The following is a 22,741-nucleotide window of genomic DNA, read 5'->3' as shown; positions in this document are numbered from 1 at the left end:
AAATCCTGCTTTCAGCAGTAGTATAACCGGCTGTAGCAGTGAGGAAAAAAAAAAAGAGAATGCTGCGGGCAGGGAGGAGACCTACTTTTATAGTATAATCGGTCTTGAGATAGGGCAGGGGGCAAAGCCTACCCATACGTATATGCTGTTATGCTGTGTCAGGAAAAAAATGCTAAATAACAGCTTCTAGGAGCTTAAACACTAGTGTGTATACACCCCTAATGATAAAATGCATTTTTTTATTGTCTTCCACTACATCACATGGACCTTTTAGCAAAGTAATCTACATATTACATTTTATTTTTGTACAATAATAGTTTTATTAATTTGAGTATATTGTCAAAGGGAGCAAATACAAAGATAAATATGGATATATTTATTAAAGAAATTCATTTTCAAGTGTGCAATAATCCAACCAAATTTCCATTTTGAAAAACAAATGAAGATTATAACTTCTTGGTTACTGTCAGTTGTTGTGTGTTGCATTTTCTCCTTTACTTTTATACAACTAATAGTATAGTTATCTCTTTCAGTAAATACTGAAAATTGTATTTCAAGTGTTTTTACAAACCCAGGAGTGTTTATATTATCTGGACTTCCACAGATAATCATCTTGAGTTGGTCTAATTACTGATAGGGAGATTAGCACTTGGGCTCCATAGTACGTTGACATGACAATAGCCCTTGCATTGGAAAATGGGAAACAGAATTTGTCAACTGCAAGGACACAGTCAGAGATCATGAAGGATATGGCACCTAATGCAGCAGACATATTTGCCCAGGAAAAATCATGGGATACCAGCTTGGACAGCGCCCGCCATGCCATGGTACTGATCAACATTGAGTAGCCGGCCACCATATAAATAAAAGGTCCACTTAAATAGGAGACAGTCAAAGAGTAAAAGGTGGCACAAAAGAGAGCGAAGATGATGAAAATACGAATATTTAAAGGATGAAAGCCAAAGGCAATTGTGTACAAGATATGGGCCAATCCAAACATCACCATTCCTGAAAAAGAACAAAGCATGTTATGAATAAAAAAGGCTTTCAGATTCTTGCTTCTGTAATCATATTGGAACTATGCTGAAAGGCTGAAACAAGAAATACACGGACAATCATGTCTGTCATATGCTTGTAAGTTGTAACATAACCAGTTTATGTACCTTTTTATAGGAAAAAAAAATACAAATCCCTAATTTAGCTAAGACCTTTCCTTGCAATAAAGTGCAACGGTTTACACCTCAAATACTTGCTCAGAAACCAATGGCAGCGCCCCATCCTCCTATTGTCTGCGTTTTAGATACATAAATACCAAGCATACTTGTCATACAGCTATCCTTTTTAATATCAGACACTTTCCGTCAGTACCCTTTCCAAGCCTTACAGTTATCTGACCCAACTCTGCAGACACCTTAACTCTGCTTCCTGTTCAGTGGCACACAGCCTTTTTGAAACTATCCAAACCTGGATCTATTCATCCTGCTCATGCACACCACAGTCTCCAGTTTTTAAATTGTGACAGCAGGTGCGGGGAGAAGATCCCCTGCTGTAACAATATGGGGGGGGATCAAGGGGTGAGGTGGCAGCAGCTGGAATATGTTACATGTTCCACCCTAAATACTGGTGAACATGTAACATGTTCCAAAAGGTAAACTTATCCTTTCAGCCCAACTTAAGCAACATCTTTTTATTTGTGAATAGTGGGAAAGGGTTAGAAACTCTAAAAAGTGGAGTTATTACATGTCCTGAAATCAGTTTTGGGAATACCAGAGTTACATAGTTGATAAGGTTAAAGACACCAGTTGATCCAGTTTAACAAGAGAGAGAGAATGAGAGAACAAGAGAGAGAGCATGAGAGAACTAGACAAAGAGAACTAGAGAGAGAGAACGACAGAACTAGAGAGAGAGAACGAGAGAACTAGAGGGACAGAATGAGAGAACGAGAGAGAATGAGAGAACGAGAGAGGAAGAGAATGAGAGAGAGAGAGTGCGCGAGAGAGCGCGCAAGGGGGCGTGAGAGAGAGTATGTGAGAGAGAACGAGAACGAGAGAGAGAGAATGAGAGAGAGAGAACGAGAGAGAGAGAAGGAGAGAGGGAAAGAACGAGACTGAGAGAGAGACCAAGAGAACGAGAGAGGGATCAAAAGAGAGAGAATGAAAGAGGGAGCGAACGAAAGAGGGAGCGAGAACGAGAGCGAGAGAGAGAACAAGAGAACGAGAGAGAGAGAGACACTACTGTTTTCATTAAAAAAACATCTAAAAGTGCCCTTATGTACATTGGAATTGAACCGTTTCTCATCCAACTTCATTGTGTGGCTGTGTTTCTTTTTAAGAGATATGGGACTAAAGGAAGATTGACCACACTCCCTACAGAGATGGCAGCATGGTTAACGCGTTTCACGGAAAAAAAACGCTTAATCATAACCCAAGATGCACCTGTGAAGTTAACCCTTTAATACAAAAGGTACAGCTGAATGTAATTGATGCCTAATTTATCTGCCACACAGGCATTCATTGAACACACATATAAACTACATAAAATCAACAACAAAAAGATAGTAAAAAAAGATACAATAGAACTAAAACATATTTGTGTGTGTGTGTATGTATGTATGTGTGTGTGTGTATATATATATATATATATATATATATATATATATATATATATATACATATACACACACAATTAAATAAATATTAAAAAATGACAAGCAAACCAGCCAAACGTGAATGCAAAAAGCAGGAGGAGAAACATATATGTGTGGAAATATGCATCCCCTAATGCAAATGCAAATTATATAAATCTATTAAATCAAATTTAATTAAACAGCAGTGCCATTGCTGACCTGAAATAAATAATACAAATAAATTTAAATCCAGTATGGGTAAAATTTAGGAAATAGGCGAGTAGCTAGAGGATATCATAAACTATAATTCGATGGACAAAAAGAGAGATTGGTCTCTAGTTTGATGTAAAACAAGAGGAACACCATCATAACGGAATAAGAAATAAGAAAAAAGAGCATAACATGGAATTGATACATAAATAGAGTACCCAAAAGTAAACATGAGCAGAACCATGAACTCTAGAATAAAACTTGGATGGTCACAGGTAAACAACTGGAAAGGCACACACCACCACGAAAAAAACAAAACATACAGTACGTTTATTCATAGTAATGCGTGACATCCCATTTGAAGTTTAAACCATTGGGCATTCTCGTTTGAAGTTTAAAGATCCAGAAAACCTCTCTTTTAGCCCAGGTTCACACTGACAGCGGGATTGAAATTGTGTGAGTTCAGTTGAACTCGCACAATTTCATTCCCGCATGTCAGTCCGACTTCGGGGCGATTTCAGAGACATCTGTGTGGGTTGTCTATACAAATCGCACCCCGAAGTCACCAAAAGTAGTATAGGAACTACTTTCAGGAATCGGTGCGGTGCCACAAATGTGGCGTCGCACAGATTCAGCCGGTGCCATTCCCGCCGATTTGGCATGCAATTTGACATGTCAAATGTGAACCTAGGCTCACACAGGAATACATGTTCTCACCTCAACTGTACTTTAATCCTTTCAATGAATTGTACTTGAACTAATGACAGATCACCCTCAAGTAATGAATTGAAGTGGCGAGCTACATTATTAGACTGATGATTCCTAATATCACTTAAATATTCATGAAAGCGATCTCTAAGCCTATGGATAGTCTGCCCCACATATTGAACAGAGCATGCACACAGTTATGCCGGTAATCCTCAGCCTGGACTCTAGTTTCATCAAACTAGAGTCCAATATCTCTTTTAGTCCATCAAATTATAGTTTGATATCCTCTAGCTATTCACCTATTTCCTAAATTCTACCCATGCTGGATTTAAATTTATTTGTATTATAAATTTTATATTATGTATTTTGGGTCAGCAATGGCACTGTTATTTAATTCAATTTGATTTAATAGATTTATATAATTTGCACATAGCATTTTTCCAGTATTGGTCATTATTTCATTTATTCATATTTACAATCTTGTTCAAATACATTTTTCTTGTGACTGGTCTTTTCTTACCATGCCTTCATGTATGCACTTGCATTTAGGGGGTGCATATTTCCACGCATCTATGTTTCTCCGACTGCTTGTTGCATTCGTGTTTGGCTGGTTTGTTTGACATTTTTTTTAGATTATAATATAAATATATATATCTAGATACATATACACATACATACACACATAGCACTGTTACAGTGTGAAAGCACTCGGGCTTTCACACTGGAGTGACAGGAGAGGCTCTTTGCAGGCGCTATTTTTAGCGCTAAAACACCCTTTAAAGTCCCTTAGTGTGAAAGTAGCCTATTTAAAGCTTCAACGTGCCTTTTCTTCAGCACTAGAGTCTTACGTGGTGAGCGTGCATGCAGGCCATGGCAGTTGAGTGCATTACTTATTGTTTTCTTTGAAACAGCTGTGCCTGCTAATTCCAGGTCTTTCTAAAGTTCTCCACAAGCTGTCCTTAGCTCTTGGACAACTCTTCTGATAATTCTTTTCACTCCTCTGTCAGAAATCTTGCAAGGAGCACCTGGTCGTGGCTGGTTTATGGTGAGATGATGTTCTTTCCACTTCTGGATTATGGCCCCAACAGCGCTCACTGGAACAATCAGAAGTTTAGAAATCCTTTTGTAACGACATCAGTATGTTTTGTAACAATAAGGTTGTGAAGGTCTTGAGAGAACTCTTTGCTTTTACCCATCATGGGATGTTTGTGTGACATCTTGGTAATGAGACACCTTTTTATAGACCATCAGTTGAGACTGATCCAGCTGATATTAGTTTGCACTGACAAGGGTCAGGATTGCTTTCTAATTACTAATAGATTTCAGCTGGTGTCTTGGCTTTCCATGCCTTTTTGTACCTCCCTTTCTTAATGCTTTCAATACTTTTTCCCTATGACGATTTTCGTCTGCCTTTCAGGCTGAGAGCCACAATCAGGTGCTGATATTCTGTACAGTTAAAGTTTTGAAAAATCAACACAATTTTCTACACAAATCTGGTATAAAACATATTAATGTTTATTAAAATTTTAAATTTTCTTCACACCATACCTGCATGAAAACTGATGGGAAAACCGCACAGATTTCACTTGCAGAGACATCAGTTTTCATATCAGTTTTCATGCACGTTGACATTAGTTTTCAATGCGCGTCAGTTATGTGCCCTATATTCACACTAATGTAAATGTCATATCAGTTTTCTTTTTTCCTGTGCAGAAAACTGCATACACGTTGCACATTCCTGCACAGAGAAAATCTGCACGTGGTGTGAACAGGGCACATAGAGAACAGTAGAGATTGAGATAACCATTGCTTTTTTGTGCCTCTGCAGAAAAACTCGTCTCTGCACCATGGTATGAACAAGGCCTAAAAGTAAACAACTGCGAAAAATAAAGTGATTGAAAAATAATAACTTATTAAATGTCTTCCCAAAACATAGAAAATGTCATATAAACTGGCAGTGCACTGCACTGATATAAGATTACATTTAAATCACTACGGCAGTGCAAAAAGCTAGACACTACACTTTCTTAAATACTTCCAGTTAAGTAGAACAATATTATAGTGCAGAAAACATAACATTTCAGCATGTTCACCTATTAAACAGCTTCTGTTTTGTTTTTTTTTCCACTTCATTAAAAACACGCAGACTTGGTACAGAGCAGTTAGTTTTGTCGTCAAATTTCGATTTAGTTATAGTCTTAAATAAAATTCCATTTTAGTTTTAGTCGTATTTTAGTCATCTGAATAGTTTTAGTTGTATTTTAGTCGACTAAAATCTCCAGTACATTTTAGTGGACTAAAATCTAATGGGTTTAGTTAAATTTAATTAATTATTTAAGCATTTCTTTAGAACTGCCAAACTCATTATAGACTCCTGGAGTAAAAATCGAATAACATGTTATTATTGATGGTATTAAGGTTTGAACATGCACTACAGACACAGATTTAGCTGCTGTGATATACAGTATAACATCTTTATAAATAAAACCAAATTTCATAAACAAAAATATTGCCTCTTGACAAACAGAAGTACAACTTGAAAATATATTTAAAAAAAAAAAACACAAAAAAAACCTGTAAACTCTTTTGGCTGTAATGCCATTGCACATATTACCTGAATATATTGCCAACATTAAATATTAAGAAAAAAAATAAGAAAAGCCTTTTCCTTTTTTTTCTTTTATCAGCTTAGTAGATGCCCCCTACACATTCTTATGTGGTAGTGCAGTGTTATTTTGATGTCAAATTTCAATTTAGTTTTAGTCATAATCTATGGACTAAAATGGCATTTTAGTTTTAGTCGTATTTTAGTCTTTTGACTAAAATGGCATTTTAGTTTTAGTCTTCTTTTAGTCATCTCAATTGTTTTAGTTTTAGTCATATTTTAGTCAACTAAAATAGTATTAATTTAGTCAATGAAAATATTTTAGTTGACGAAATTAACACTGGTATTGAGGAAGGAGGAGAATAGAGGTATCCTCTAGCATGAGAGGCAAGTCTTTTGTAGCGTGCCTCATTTTCTTTCCACCACTGTACAGGATCACCACTTCTGTCAATTACTGGTTCCTTCAAATAGAGATGAAGTTCATCATCCAGGCTGATTATAGATGCAGATTCAGAAGAATTCTCCGCATAAGGCCCTAATAAAACGCTGAACATGGCATCAATACGACCACAATGAAGATTCTCTTCTCCCGATTGTCTTTTTCGATGTTTGTCTGTTTTTGCAGCATCCTGCTCTTCCAAATTAGTAACATGCTCTTCTTGACTTGACCTTTCTGCAGGAACCTCCTGCACCTCCTGTTGAATATCTTCTGTCAGCCATTGTTCTGCCTTGGCCAATACATCATGAAAAGAGAAAGCACGATTCTTGTATTGAGGATCCATAAGACATGCTAGCACATCATTTTTATTCTCTTCATGCTTTTCAAAGCGTTTGGCGAGTCTGTCCCTCATGACCTGCCTAAATGTTTCAATGTCATATGTGTTGGGTCCTTCTCTTTAAGAAGCACCTTCAGCACTCTCACACATGGGATGACAGATGAGTCGTAATGAATCACCTCTAGTGTCACTACTTCTTCTCAATGAAATTGGCTACAATGGCCCACTGATCAGCAGTAGGACAACAATATCATCCATGTTCACCTGAATAGATGCTAAGGGCTCACTTCGGTTTCAGCATTCTTTGCAGCATGTGAAGTGTTGAGTTCCATCGTGTTGAAACAGCCTGAATCAAGTTGTTTTTGGGTAGGCCAAGGTCTTCCTGAATGCACCTCAGTCGCTGCTTGGCAAGGATTGAATGGTGGAAATGGCCTGCGCACCTCTTCAGCATGCTAACTAAATCAATCAAAGCTCTTTGGCTTGACAGACCATCATTTACCCCAAGTTGCAGCGTATGTGCCATGCAACTGAGGTCTGACACTTCAGCAAGCCTCATTCCTTTCACCATGTTTGCTCCGTGGTCTCAAAGCACAAGTCACTCTGTCTTTATTCATTCCCCAATCTTCAAGCATGCCTAGAAATATTTATTTAATGTACTCCCCAGTGTGGGATCCTTACATCACTTTTGTATTCAACACCAATTGCCTTTTTGTCCATCCGCTGTCGAAGAAGTGGCATGTAAGACTCATTAATGACTCTGTTGGCCCTGAACAGCAGTCAGTCATAAATGAGCGTGAGTTGCCAGCATTCTTTGGTTGCAGCATAGTCTTTATTTTCTCAACTACCTTTTGGTGAATCTTTACCAGCATTTTGGTTCGGTAATATTTTTCACTCTTCAGTGTGTACCTTGGCTCAGCTATGGACATCAACCGCATAAATCCAGAGTCAGACACCATTATAAATGGCTGATTATCACTAACCATCATCTCTGTAATTTCTTTGTCCAGCAGTTGGGATCTTTCATCCAAATTTAGCCACTTAGCTTTTTTCTGAAACATATCTTTTGTTGTTGTCTGGGATAGAGGTATTTCACTTTGTGATTCAGTTTGTTTTCTCTGTGCTGCATAAACATGTTGAACTCTTCAATGGGCCCAAAGATTTGACATATTTTTGTTTTTTGCAGTTGCTGATCCCATGCTCACATTGTTTGTGCATGTGTTGCACATTGCTGCTTTTCCTGGGGATAGTTGAGACGAGAAATAGTCCCAGACCACACTAAATTTTTCTCTCTGCATCTATCTGCATTGAAATTTGAAAGAGTTTACAGATGAGATAAAACTGGCTGGCATGGTGCACCCTGCTGTGGATGGGTGGCTGGCTGGCACAGTGCACCCTGTTGTGGGTGGGTGGCTGGCACCACGCTGTGGTTGGCTGGCACCCTACTGTGGTTGGGTGGCTGGCATGGTGCACCCTGCTGTGGGTGGCTGGCATGGTGCACCCTGCTGTGGGTGCTCTGGTCCAGTTCCATTGTTCCGTGGTATGCACTGTCCAAGGCAAGGGAGGTGGTGGCCTTTGCCCTATCCAGGTAGAAGAAGCCAGGGCTCGTTTTCAGGCCCAGTGCCTGGAGGTGCGCCGCGCAACATACGTAATGACATTGCGTGCGTGTTCTGCACGCCTCTGCGCACTGGGCCTGCAGTCAGTGCACTGCAAATCTTCTTAGTCCTGGCTTCTTCTACCCGGGCCGATGACATAGTGGGCCCCAAAAAAATGGTCGCTGCGCAGGGGGAGAATATCGGAATATCGGTAAGTTTCTGACCGATACTCATTCTTTGAAAATTCCCAAATATCGTCCGCTCTGATAATCAGTCGACCCCTACTTTTAATGTATGGATTGCATGGGTTGTTACCGACATGTGGTAAAAATTTAATGTCAATAGCGCCTTTAGAAATATATTTACCTAGAAAAATGGTGATGTGTTCAATACTTATGTTACCTGCTGTATATGTATACATACATGCAATTATGTTTTGGTTCTATTGCATCTTTTTTACTATCTTTTTGTTGTTGCTTTTATGTCGTTTATACAGTATCTCACAAAAGTAAGCTCTAAGGAGCAGGGCCCCCCGATTCTTCTGTATTAAAGTGTATTGTATTTGTACTGTCTACCCTCAAGTTGTAAAGCTCTACGTAAACTGTTGGCACTATATAAATCCTGTATAATAATAATAATAATAATAAGTGAGTACACCCCTCACATTTTTGTAAAAATTGTATTATATCTTTTCATGTGATAACACTGAAGAAATGACACATTGCTACGATGTAAAGTAGTGAGTGTACAACTTGTATAACAGTTTAAATTAGCTGTCCCCTAAAAATAACTCAACACACAGCCATTAATGTCTAAACTGCTGGCAACAAAAGTGAGTACATCCCCTAAGTGATAATGTCCAAATTGGGCCCAAAGTGTCAATATTTTGTGTGGCCAGCATTATTTTCCAGCACTGCCTTAACCCTCTTGGGCATGGAGTTCACCAGAGCTTCACAGGTTGCCACTGGAGTCCTATTCCACTCCTCCATGACAACTAGGGATGAGCCAAACACCCCCGGTTCGGTTCGCACCAGAACCTGTGAACGGACCAAAAGCTTGCGCGAACTTTAGAACCCCATTAAAGTCTATGGGACTCGAACGTTCAAAATCAAGAGTGATAATTTTAAAGGCTAATTTGCAAGGTATTGTCCTAAAAAGGGTTTGAGGACCCGGGTCCTGCCCCAGGGGACATGTATCAATGCAAAAATAAGTTTTAAAAACGGCAGTTTTTTTCGGGAGCAGTGATTTTAATGATGCTTAAAGTGAAAAAAAAAAGTGAAATATTCCTTTAAATATCGTACCTGGGGGGGTGTCTATAGTAATGCTATAAAGTGGCACGTGTTTCCCGTGCTTAGAACGGTCCGTGCACAAAGTGACGTTTTTAAAGGAATAAAGGTCATTTAAAACTGCTTGCGGCTTTAATGTAATGTCGGGTCCCGGCAATATGGATGAAAATCAGTGAGACAAACAGCATGGGTACCCCCCAGTCCATTACCAGGCCCTTTGGGTCTTGCATGGACATTAAGGGGAACCCCGCACCCAAATTAAAAAAAGGAAAGGCGTGGGGCCCCCAGGCCCTATATACTATACTTATCACCCCTGTAATATTTGTTTTGCTGTCTGTGCACCTCTTCAGAAGATTTCACCTCATTTTCTATCCCAATGACAAATGTTTTTTGAAAATTTGGGGTTTTTAGTGAAACAAGGATTGGTGATAAAGCATCAGTGAAGAGGGGACACGTTTTTCCCATATTAACTCTTACAGGAGAGAATTTCCCTTCCTAGGGGTAGATTTCATCTCACTTCCTGTTGTCTCCTTCTCTTTGCAAGTAGGAGTCGTTTGTAAGTTGGATGTTTGAAAGTAGGGGCCTGCCCTATATACTCTGCAGAAATTGGGGCTTTAGGTGTTGATGTTGCCACAACACTGTAAGCCCTCATAGTTACTCTTGGTGGGTGCAGGAATGGGCCCTGCTGTGAAATATTAGATCAAGAAATGTAATTACATGCCATTGTTGAACAGGGGCAGAAAAATTGGGCCTTTGGTGCTGGTGGTGCTGGCGCCACAACACTAATTCCCCGTACACACGGTCGGACTTTGTTCGGACATTCCGACAACAAAATCCTAGGATTTTTTCCGACGGATGTTGGCTCTAACTTGTCTTGCATACACACGGTCACACAAAGTTGTCGGAAAATCCGATCGTTCTAAACGCGGTGCCGTAAAACACGTACATCGGGACTATAAACGGGGCAGTGGCCAATAGCTTTCATCTCTTTATTTATTCTGAGCATGCTTGGCACTTTTTCCGTCGGATTTGTGTACACACGATCGGAATTTCCGACAATGGATTTTGTTGTCGGAAAATTTTATATCCTGCTCTCAAACTTTGTGTGTCGGAAAATCCGATGGAAAATGTGTGATGGAGCCTACACACGGTCGGAATTTCCGATAACAAGCTCCGATCGCACATTTTCTGTTGGAAAATCCGACCGTGTGTATGGGGCATTACTGTATGGACTGATGAGCGTTTTATTGCTTGGAGCACGGGACGCTGCCATAGACAAACAACAGGAGACGAGCTCGGCGCTCGTAGTTACTACACACTGCAGCATTGTTTTAAATGTAAGTTGATTGGACTTGTTTTATTAAATAAATATACCTTTTATATGGGATCACGCTATGTGCGTCTCTTTCCCCCTCACACTGTACATCACTACTCTACCTGACGAACACTGAGGAGAGAGGCACGGGGACATATTCCAGTTTCCAGGCACGGGGACAGATTCCAGATTGGTGACACTCCTGGAGGCATACGAGCTCGGCGCTCGTGGATTGATGCCCACACTCACTTCATGAAAGTGAGTGCAACCTCCCCCTGTGTGTGTCTTGCCCCCCCTCCACTGTGGTCGTTGCAGAGTTATTTTACATGCTGTATACTTTTTATTTTTTATATTTCGCTTGGCATGTTCATCATTGTCACTGCCTGTATACACGGAACGTCTACACCTGCGGGTCATTTGCAACACAGGCTGTACACCTTACAGCTGTAAGGTAAGCGGCTTGCAAACACGGAGGAGTACTCACTGAAGATCCCCCCTCCCTTCACGATTGGACTTGTTTTGTGTTTCTCATCACGTGTTTTTGCTTTTTGGACCGGATGATAGAACTAATATTCATGTTTGTCCTAGGGATTTGTCGCTTGTAGTTCACCAGGATCTGGCACGTTTTTGCTAATGGGGCACTAGCCCACATATATTTTTCTTGCATTATATATATATATATATATTTTTTTTTTGCATTGTGTCATTATTCACCCTATTTGTGTTGGTATATGCATTTTTGTTTTGCTATATTCAAGCAGTCACTGTTTCACGATTACCTTTATATATTAGGCTTTGTCTGCCCGCAACATGTCATGTTGATCAGCTACGTTGCACTGCACTGCATCCCCACCATGTTCTTTTAGCATGTAGGATCTATTCATGCATTGGCCCGTTTCTGCTTTTTTAGTTCACTTTGCCACTTTAGACATCTTTGTAGCTTCCCTCCCCCCCCCTTCATCACAGCGCAACTACCATCTTCCCCCACTAAGGTCCTATCACACATTTTCCGTCGGAAAATCCGACCGTGTGTACGGGGCATAAGTCCTCACAGTTACTCTTGGTGGTCGCTGGAATGGGCCCTGCTGTGAAATATTATTTTATATCAAGAATTGTAATTACATGCACCTGTTTAACAGGGGCATAAAAATTGGGCCTTTGGTGGTGGTGGTGTTGCCACAACACTGTAAGCCCTCACAGATACTCTTGGTGGGCGCAGGAATGGGCCCTGCTGTGAAATATTAGATCAAGAATTGTAATTACATGTCCCTGTTGAACAGGGGCAGAAAAATTGGGCCTTAGGCACTGGTGCTGGTGCCACAACACTGTAACCCCTCACAGATACTCTAGTTGAGCACAGCAACAAACCCCCCTGCAAAATCTTGTATCAAAAATTGTCATTACACACCCCTGTTAAACAGGGGCTGAAAAATTGGGCCTTAGCCACTGGTGGCGGCACCCAGAACCAAAAATGTTCTTACAAGCTATCAGCATGATCATTGAGGAGGAAGAGGATAATCACTCAGCATAACAGGATAGTCACTCAGCATCAGCATAGGCAGTCTTCAAGGGATCTGACATTTAAAAAAAAATTATTTGGTTACATCAGCATCAGGTGCCTGGTAGCTGGTGGTGATCCAAGACTGATTCATTTTATGAAGGTCAGTCGATCGACCGAGTTGGTGGGCAGGCGTACCCTGTGATCAGTTACAAAGCCTCCAGCAGCACTGAATGTGCGTTCCTAAAGAACGCTGGATGCAGGACAGGCCAGTACCTTAACTGCATACTGTGCAAGCTTCTGGCCAGTGATCTATCCTCAAGACCCAGTAACCCAGAGGATTTTCGGTGGGAAAGGTGTCCAAATCAGATCTTGCCCCTAGGTATTCCTGCCCCATGTAAAACAGACGCTGGCGATGGTTGCTGGAACCGATCATACCTTGGGGCTGCGGACTAAAAAATTGTCTGAACGCACCGGTCAGATGGCCATCTTCACCACCGCTCCCTTCTTTGACTGACCAAAGCCTCAACAACACGTTGTCCAGGAACAGGAGTTTGTAACCTCCCAGTCTCTGGGAACGCGTTGCACAGACCTTTCTGCAAGGCCTCTCGAAGATGTTTCATCCTCTGCTCCCTCTGCGATGGCAAGATAAGGTCCGCAACCTTACCCTTGTAACGTGGATAAAGGAGGGTTGCCAGCCAGTATTGATCCCTCTCCTTGATACCACAAATACGAGGACCCTTCTGCAGGCTTTGCAGGATCAGGGAGGCCATGCAGCGTAGGTTTGCTGAGGAATTCGGTCCGGAGTCCTCTGGGTCACTAAGGACGACATGATCCGCAGCCACCTCCTCCCAGCCACGTACAAGTCCATGGGTTTCTTCGGACTGTAAATGATCCCTTGAAGACTGCTGCTGATGCTGAGTGCCAGGCTCTACCTCCATGCTGACACAATCCTCCTCCTCTTCCTGTGTGATTGGCGGGCACGCAGGAACACTGTCTGGATAAAGGGGGCCTTTAGAGCTAAGGAAGTCCTCCTCTTCCTCCCTCTGTTCTGCCTCAAGTGCCCTGTCCATTATTCCACGCAGCATGTGCTCCAACAGGTGGACAAGGGGGACAGTGTCACTGATGCATGCACTGTCACTGCTCACCATCCTCGTGGCCTCCTTAAATGGTGACAGGACAGTGCATGCATCCCTGATCATAGCCCACTGGCGTGGGGAAAAAAAAACAAGGTCCCCTGACCCTGTCCTGGTGCCATAGTCGCATAGGTACTCATTGATGGCCCTCTGCTACGTGTGTAGCCGCTGCAGCATGGCCAACGTTGAGTTCCACCTGGTGGGCATGTCACAGATTAGGCGGTTCTTGGGCAGGTTAAATTCCTTTTGGAGGTCAGCCAGCCGAGCACTGGCATTTATATGACCTGCGGAAATGCACACAGACTTTCCTGGCCTGCCTCAGGACATCCTGTAAGCCCAGGTACCTGCCCAAGAACCGCTGCACCACCAAGTTAAGGACGTGAGCCAAACAGGGCACATGGATCAGTTGTCCCTGTCGGAGGGCAGAGAGGAGGTTGGTGCCATTATCGCAAACCACCATACCTGCCTTAAGCTGGCGTGGCGTCAACCACCTCTGACCCTGCCCCTGTAGAGCTGACAGAATCTCTGCCCCAGTGTGGTTCCTGTCCCCCAAGCACACCAGCTCAAGCACCGCATGGCATCTTTTTGCCTGCGTGCTTGCGTAGCCCCTTGAACGCCTACGGAGCACCGCTGGTTCCGAGGACAAATCAGCACAGGAAGAGGCCATGGAGAAAGAAGAACAGAAGGGGGTGGAGGAGAGAGGTGTGGCAGAATCACCACTAGTACAATTTTGGAGGCGTGGCAGCGCAACAACCTCAAATACTACTGCACCCAGTCCTGCCTTCTTCCCAGCTGCCAGAAGAGTCACCCAGTGCGCGGTGAAAGATAGGTAATGTCCCTGTCCATGCCTACTGGACCATGAGTCAGCGGTAATATGCACCTTACCGCTGACCGCCCTACCAGCGAGGCCAAAACATTGCCTTCCACATGCCGGTAGAGAGCCGGAATCGCCTTCTGTGAGAAAAAGTGGCGTTTGGGAACCTGCCACTGAGGAACCGCACATTCCACAAATTCACTGAAGGGGGCAGAGTCTAGCAACTGAAAAGGCAGCAGTTGAAGTGCTAGAAATTTAGCCAAGCTAGCATTCAACCGCTGGGCATGTGGATGGCTGGGAGCGAACTTCTTTCGGTGGTGCAGCAGCTGGGGCAGGGAAATTTGCCTGGTACAATCTGACGTTGGTGTACCGATAGCAGATTGCCCCCAAGTACTTGGCTGTGACACACCTAATTCTACACGTTCATTCCTCTCAATGCAAGTCTCAGAGAGGACTGAAGGTATAGTGGGGTTGGAGATCCCAGCTGATGAGGAGCAAGGAGAGGTCCTCTTTGTTCTTTGGTGTGGGTCTTTTAGGTACACTTGCCAACAAACTGCATGGCAGGTCGACATATGTCTGGTCAAGCATGTGGTGCCCAAGCGGGTGATGTTTTGGCCACACGAGATACGCTTGAGACATATGTTGCAAATAGCAGCGGTGGGATCTGATGCACTCGTCTCAAAAAAGGCCCACACCAAAGAACTTTACACTGCGGAGCTCTGCGGTGTAATGCAGTCAGTGTGCTGCCCTTAAGCTGGCCCCTGGAGGGAATCCTGCCTTGTTGGTGATGTGCCTTCTCCTCCTCCTCCTCCTCTCTCCTATCAGGCACCCACGTGGAGTCAGTGACCTCATCATCCCCTCCCTCCTCATCACTGGTGCAAACCTGGCAGTATGCTGCAGCTGGGGAAACATGACTGCCAGATTGCTGTCCTTCTTGGGCACCCCCTCTCTCTGGGCTCACGTTACTGCCTTCCTCTAGCTGGGTACCATCATCGGAGCCTTCAAAACGCTGGGCATCCTCCTGGAGCATGTACCCAACACTGTGGTCAAACAGTTCGGGGGACTCCTTAGGAGGACATGGTGGGGCTGGGGAAGGAGTGACTGATGCCATTGAGCCGAGGGAAGAGGCCGCACTGGCAGCTGCTTTGCCAGACAAAGTACCCTGAGCCTGGGTGAGAGAGGATGAGGAGGATGAGGATGGCTTGGTCATCCACTCTAAGAAGTTTTCCGCATGTTGCAGCTCAACACGGTCAGCTGCTGAAAAAAAGGACAAGCATGTCCCACGGCCACATGCTGATGAGGATGTACCGTCTCCTCGACCAGCACTGTTGCTTCTAGACACAGAGCCTGCTTTCCCTCTTTTATTGGCTTGTGACTGTCTGCCTCTCCTTGTTGGCCTTCCAGACATACTAATGGCCTGCAGTGAGATGAAGCTGCACAAAGCTGGGATATATATATATACTGATATTGCAGCTAGCAGAATCAACTGCCTGCCTGTAGTATTATTAGTATGACAATACCAGCAATTGTCTTCAGGTAGCTTTAGGTGCACACTGTGCAGAGGACGCAGTACACTAACTGTAAATACTGTAGCTGCCTGCCTGTGGTATTAATAAGATCAGAAGAACACCACCAATTTTCTTCAGGTAGTTTTAAGTGCACACTGTGCAGAGGACACAATACACTAACTGTAAATACTGTAGCTGCCTGCCCGTGGTATTAATAGGAGCAGAACAACAGCAATTGTGTTCAGGTAGCTTTAGGTGCACACTGTGCAGAGGACGCAGTACACTAATGCCCTGTACCCACAGTCAGATTTTCCGACGGAAAATGTGTGATAGGACCTTGTTGTCGGAAATTCCGACCGTGTGTAGGCTCCATCACACATTTTCCATTGGATTTTCCAACACACAAAGTTTGAGAGCTTGCTATAAAATTTTCCGACAACAAAATCCGTTGTCGGAATTTCCGATCGTGTGTACACAAATCCGACACACAAAGTGCCACGCAAGCTTGGAATAAATAAAGAGATGAAAGCTATTGGCTACTGCCCTGTTTATAGTCCCGACGTACGTGTTTTACGTCATCGCGTTCAGAATGATCGGATTTTCCAACAACTTTGTATGACCGTGTGTATGCAAGACAAGTTTGAGCCAACATCCGTTGGAAAAAATCCTGGGATTTTGTTGTCGGAATGTCCGATCAATGTCCGACCGTGTGTACAGGGCATTACTGTAAATATTGTAGCTGCCTGCCTGTGGTATTAATAGGAGCAGAACAACAGCAATTGTCTTCAGGTAGCTTTAGGTGCACACTGTGCAGAGGATGCACTACACTAACTTGTAAATACTGAGGCTGCCTGCGGTACTAATAGGATCAGAAGAACACCACTAATTTTCTCCAGGTAGCTTTAGATGCACATTGTGCAGAGGACTCACTACACTAACTTGTAAATACTACACCTGCCTGCGGTACTAATAGGATCAGAAGAACACCACCAATTTTATTAAGGTAGCTTTAGGTGCACACTGTGCAGAGGATGCACTACACTAACTTGTAAATACTGCAGCTGCCTGCGGTACTAATAGGATCAGAACACCACCAATTTTCTTCAGGTAGCTTTAGGTGCACACTGTGCAGAGGACGCACTACACTAACTTGTAAATACTGCAGCTGCCTGCGGTACTAATAGGATCAGAAGAACACCACCAATTTTCGTCAGGTAGCTTTAGGTGCACACTGTGCAGAGGACGCACTACACTAACTTGTAAATACTATAGCTGCCTGCGGTACTAATAGGATCAGAAGAACACCACCAATTCTCTTCAGGTAGCTTTAGGTGCACACTGTGCAGAGCACGCACTATACTAACTTGTAAATACTGCAGCTGCCTGCTGTACCAATAGGATCAGAAGAACACCACCAATTTTCTTCAGGTAGCTTTAGGTGCACACTGTGCAGAGGACGCACTACACTAACTTGTAAATACTACAGCTGCCTTTGGTACTAATAGGATCAGAAGAACACCACCAATTCTCTTCAGGTAGCTTTAGGTGCACACTGTGCAGAGGACGCACTACACTAACTTGTAAATACTACAGCTGTCTGCGGTACTAATAGGATCAGTAGAACACCACCAATTCTCTTCAGGTAGCTTTAGGTGCACACTGTGCAGAGAACGCGCTACATTAACTGTAAATACTGTAGCTAATCGGGCTAATAGGATCAGAAGAACACCAGCAATTTTCTTCAGGTAGCTGTAATACTGTAAAAACACCTGCTTGCCTGTCAGTAGGAAGAGAATAACAGGAATAGATCTAGCTAAACTGAATACAGTGTGTATATATATATAGATATATATCTATATATATATAACTTAAATCAATAGACACTGTCTCTCTCTCTCTCTCAACGCCGGAACACACTACACAGGGCCGACGTGCAGGCGGCCTTATATAGTGTGGGGCGTGTACTAAACCCCCTGAGCCATAATTGGCCAAAGCCACCCTGGCTTTGGCCAATTATGGCACTCTGTACAGATGGTACTGGCCAAGCATACGGGTCATAGTGCATGCTTGGCCAATCATCAGCCAACAATGCACTACGATGCCGCAGTGAATTATGGGCCGTGATGCGCCACTCGAATTTGGCGCGAAAGGCCCATATCGTTCGTAATTCTAAGAACGGTCGAACATGCGAAATTCGAGTCGAACATGGGTTTGACTCGAACTCGAAGCTCATCCCTAATGACAACATCACAGAGTTGGTGGATGTGATGCCGCGTACACACGGTCAGACTTGCCAACGGGATAACCTCCGTCGGCATTGCTGATGGAAAAATTTAGAACATGTTCTCTATCTAAGTCCGTCGGAATCTTGGTCTCATGAGAACACAGGACATGGTTCCAGTAATCCATGTCCCTAGTCTGATTGTCTTCAGCAAACGGTTTGCAGGCTTTATTGTGCGTCATCTTTAGAAGAGGCTTCCTTCTGGGATGACAGCCATGCAGACCAATTTGATGCAGTGTGCGGCGTATGGTCTGAGCACTGACAGCCTGACCCCCCACCCCTTCAACCTCTGCAGCAATGCTGGCAGCACTCATACGTCTATTTCCCAAAGACAACCTCTGGATATGATGCTGAGCATGTGCACTCAACTTCTTTGGTTGACCATGGCAAGGCCTGTTCTGAGTGGAACATGTCCTGTTAAACCACTGTATGGTCTTGGCCACCGTGCTGCAGCTCAGTTTCAGGGTCTTGGCAATCTTCTTATAGCCTAGTCCATCTTTATGTAGAGCAACAATTCTTTTGTTCAGATCCTCAGAGAGTTCTTTGCCATGAGGTGCCATGTTGAACTTCCAGTGACCAGTAATCAGAGAGTGAGAGCGATAACACCAAATTTAACACACCTGCTCACCATTCACACCTGAGACCTTGTAACACTAACGAGTCACATGACACCAAGGAGGGAAAATGGCTAATTGGGCCCAATTTGGACATTTTCACTTAGGGGTCTACTCACTTTTGTCGCCAGTGGTTTAGACATCAATAGCTGTGTGTTGAGTTATTTTGAGGGCACAGCAAATTTACATTATTATACAAGCTGTACACTCATTACTTTACATTGTCGTAAAATGTAATTTCTTCAGTGTTGTCAAATGAAAAGATATAATAAAATATTTACAATAATGTGAGGGGTGTACTCACTTATGTGAGATACTGTATATGTGTTCAATGAATGTCTGCAGATAAATTAGGCACCTATTACATTCAGTTGTACCTTTTTGTATTTAAGGGTTAACTTCACAGCTGCATCTTGGGTTATGATAAAGCAAATTTCTTTTTGTTAAAGTGTTAACTTTGCTGCGGTCTCTCTGTATCTTGGGTTTAAGATGTCTTTTGTGAATTTTTTTACATTAAAGCTAATTTTCTCTGAAGTTGGGAGTGCGGTCAATCTTCCTTCCATATCTTCTACTTCGCCCAGGTCATGGACTGGACCTGCATCCTGCCATTCATAAAGGGGATTGTTTCACCTGAAGTGGTGTTGCTCTTTGATTGTCATCTTTTTAAGAGACCCAAGATTTAAAAGTTTCCTCCCAGAGCTAGAGTTACCATTCAAGTATTTGTATAGTTCAATCATATCCCCTCTTAAGCATCTCTTCTCCTGGGAGGTTAAAGTGATTGTAAAGTCTTGTTCATTTTCAGTTAAAAATAACAAACATGTCATACTTACCTCCTTTGTGTAGTGGATTTGCACAGAGCAGCCCAGATCCTCCTCTTCTCGGGTCTCTCTTTGGCTCTCTTGGCCCCTCCCTCCTGTTGAGTGCCCCCACAGCAAGCAGCTTGCTATGGGGACACCCAAGCCAGGTCACAGCTCTCTGTCTATTCAGACATGGAGCCATGGCCCAGGCCCACCCCTCTTTCTCTCCTCATTGGCTGACTTTACAGATTGACAGCCGTGGGAGCCAATGGCACCACACTACTCTATAAGCTAATGAGGAGGGGAGTCCCGGGCAGCCAAGACATTCCTCCAACATCGCTGGATCTAGAGGGACCTCAGGTAAGTATAAGAGTTTAATGTTTGTAGGTGTTCCTTATAACTGAGGTCCTCCAGCCCCCTTATTAGCTTTGTTGCCCTTCTCTGGACTCTCCCCAGTTCGAGTACACCCTTCCTGAGGATTGGTGACCAGAAATGGACAGCATACTTAAGATGTGGCTGAGCCAGGGTTTTGTAAAGTAGTAGAATTATAATTTTATCTCTTTTCTTAATGCACACTAATAGTCTGCTGGCCTTGCTTGCTGCAATTTGGCGTCACATGCTATTGCTGACTCTGTCATCTACTAAGACCCCCAGATACTTTTCCATCCTCGATTTTCCCAACGGTTCTTACCCTGGTGTGTAATTTTGCAAGCATCACTTTACATTTCTTCACATTGACTCTTACCTGCCATATAGCTGCCCACCCTCTATTTTCACTGGGTCATCTTGTAAAGTTGCTATATGCTGCTGTGACATTAGACCCCTTTCACACTGACAACGGGCCGCGTTAGCAGTAAAGTAGCGCTAGTTTTACACTGCTCCTCCACCACCCCAAAGACACTGCTTTCTAACGTCCTGCAAGCGCACCGCTCCAGTGTGAAAGCACTCAGGCTCTCACACTGGGGCTGCAGGGGAGGTGTTTTTCAGGTGCTTTACAGGGCGCTATTTTTAGCCCAAAAGCGCCTGAAAAACACCACAGTGTGTAAGGGGTCTTATTGCCCTAGTTTGTACTGTCAGCAAACACTGAGATCAAATGACTTATTACAACCTCTATGTATGCCCTCCAAAAATACTATTCTTTCCTCCACACTGCCAAGCAAACCTATTTTACAACTCTTATTAACACCTTCTCATCCAATCCCCGTAAACTCTTCTCTACCTTCAACTCTGTACTTTGTCCTCCACCACCTCCCCCCACTGACTTACTCACTGCCCAGGAAATAGCTAATCACTTCAAAAACAAGATTGATACAATCTGTGATGAAATCTCCACTCTACAGGTATCTCCCCCAGCTAAGACCCCCATGTCAACAGATACAACTGACACTCCCCCTATTCAAATCTGCTACTCCAGACGAAGTTGCTAAACTCCTTTCTATCGCCCACCTAACCACCTGTCCCCTGAACCCTATTCCCTCTCAAATGCTACGGTCACCCTCTGACCCCATCCTACACTCTCTAACCCACATCTTCAATCTCTCCCTCACCTCTGGCGTCTTCCCCGATGCTCTAACACATGCACTGGTCACTCCCATACTCAAAAAACCGTCCCTGGACCCTACCAATCTTAACAACCTATGCCCTATCTCCTTGCTCCCCTTTTCCTCTAAACTCCTTGAACGCCTGGTTTACAACCAACTGAGTGACCACCTCATTAAAAACAACCTTCTTGATCCCCTTCAATCTGGATTTCGCCCTCAACACTCCACAGAAACTGCTCTTTTAAAACTCACAAATGACCTACTAACTGCAAAAACCAACGGACACTATTCTGTACTCCTACTTCTGGATCTTTCAGCTGCCTTTGACACGGTTGACCACCCCCTCCTCCTCGAAAAATTTTACTCCCTCGGTCTCCGTGACTGTGCTCTTCAGTGGCTCTCATCCTACCTATCCCAACGCACCTTCAGTGTCACTTACAATTCTACTTCCTCTACTCCTCTTCCCTTCTCTGTCGGGGTCCCCCAAGGTTCTGTTCTTGGACCTCTTTTATTTTCAATCTACACCTCTTCCCTGGGTCAGCCGATAGCCTCTCACGGCTTTCAATATCATTTCTATGCTGATGACACACAAATCTATCTCTCCACCCCTCAACTCACTCCATCAGTCTCCTCGCGCATCACTAACTTACTAACCGACATATCTGTATGGATGTCACACCACTTCCTCAAACTCAACTTGTCCAAAACCAAGCTTATAATATTTCCTCCCCCACATGCCTCTTCCCCTGACTTCTCTGTGAAGAGCAATGGCAAAACCATCCACCCGTCCCCGCATGTCAGGGTGCTAGGTGTTATCCTAGATTCTGAACTCTCCTTTCAGCCCCACATCCAATCACTTTCCAAAGCTTGCCGCCTCAACCTCCGCAACATCTCTAAACTACGTCCTTTTCTAACCAGTGAAACCACAAAGCTCCTGATTCACTCCCTGGTTATCTCTCGCTTTGACTACTGCAACTCACTCCTCATTGGCTTACCTTTAAATAGACTATCCCCCCTTCAGTCCATCATGAATGCTGCTGCCAGACTCATCCACCTTACAAACCGCTCAGTGTCTGCTACCCCTCTCTGCCAATCCCTCCATTGGCTACCACTCGCCTAACAAATTAAATTCAAAATACTAACAATAAGTTACAAAGCCATCCACAACTGTGCCCCCAGCTACATCACTAACCTAGTCTCAAAATACCAACCAAAACGCCATCTCCGTTCCTCCCAAGATCTCTTGCTCTCTAGCTCCCTCATCACCTCCTCCCATATCCGCCTCCAGGACTTCTCCCGAGCCTTGCCCATCCTCTGGAATACCCTACCCCAATCTGTCAGACTGTCTCCAAATTTATCCACTTTTAGGCGATCCCTGAAAACTTTCCTCTTCAGAGAAGCCTATCCTGCCTCCATCTAACAACTGCACTATTT

General features: G+C 43.6%; 1 protein-coding gene across 1 annotated transcript in view; it reads right to left on the bottom strand.

Moving 5' to 3' along the window:
- Window positions 1–329: 329 nt before the first annotated feature.
- Window positions 330–22,741, bottom strand: part of LOC141110965 (lysoplasmalogenase TMEM86A-like) — a 40,991-nt gene continuing 18,579 nt past the window's right edge. The window contains exon 3 of the mRNA XM_073602820.1: window positions 330–1,008. Within this exon, the coding sequence (XP_073458921.1) occupies window positions 587–1,008 (422 nt within the window). The 3' untranslated portion in view covers window positions 330–586. The remainder of the gene's footprint in view (window positions 1,009–22,741) is intronic.

Source organism: Aquarana catesbeiana, linkage group LG10, assembly GCF_042186555.1.
Source record: "Aquarana catesbeiana isolate 2022-GZ linkage group LG10, ASM4218655v1, whole genome shotgun sequence".
NCBI classification, from domain to species: Eukaryota; Metazoa; Chordata; class Amphibia; order Anura; family Ranidae; genus Aquarana; species Aquarana catesbeiana.
Note: the sequence above shows the minus strand (reverse complement) of the source record. Positions and strands in the feature narration are given on the sequence as shown.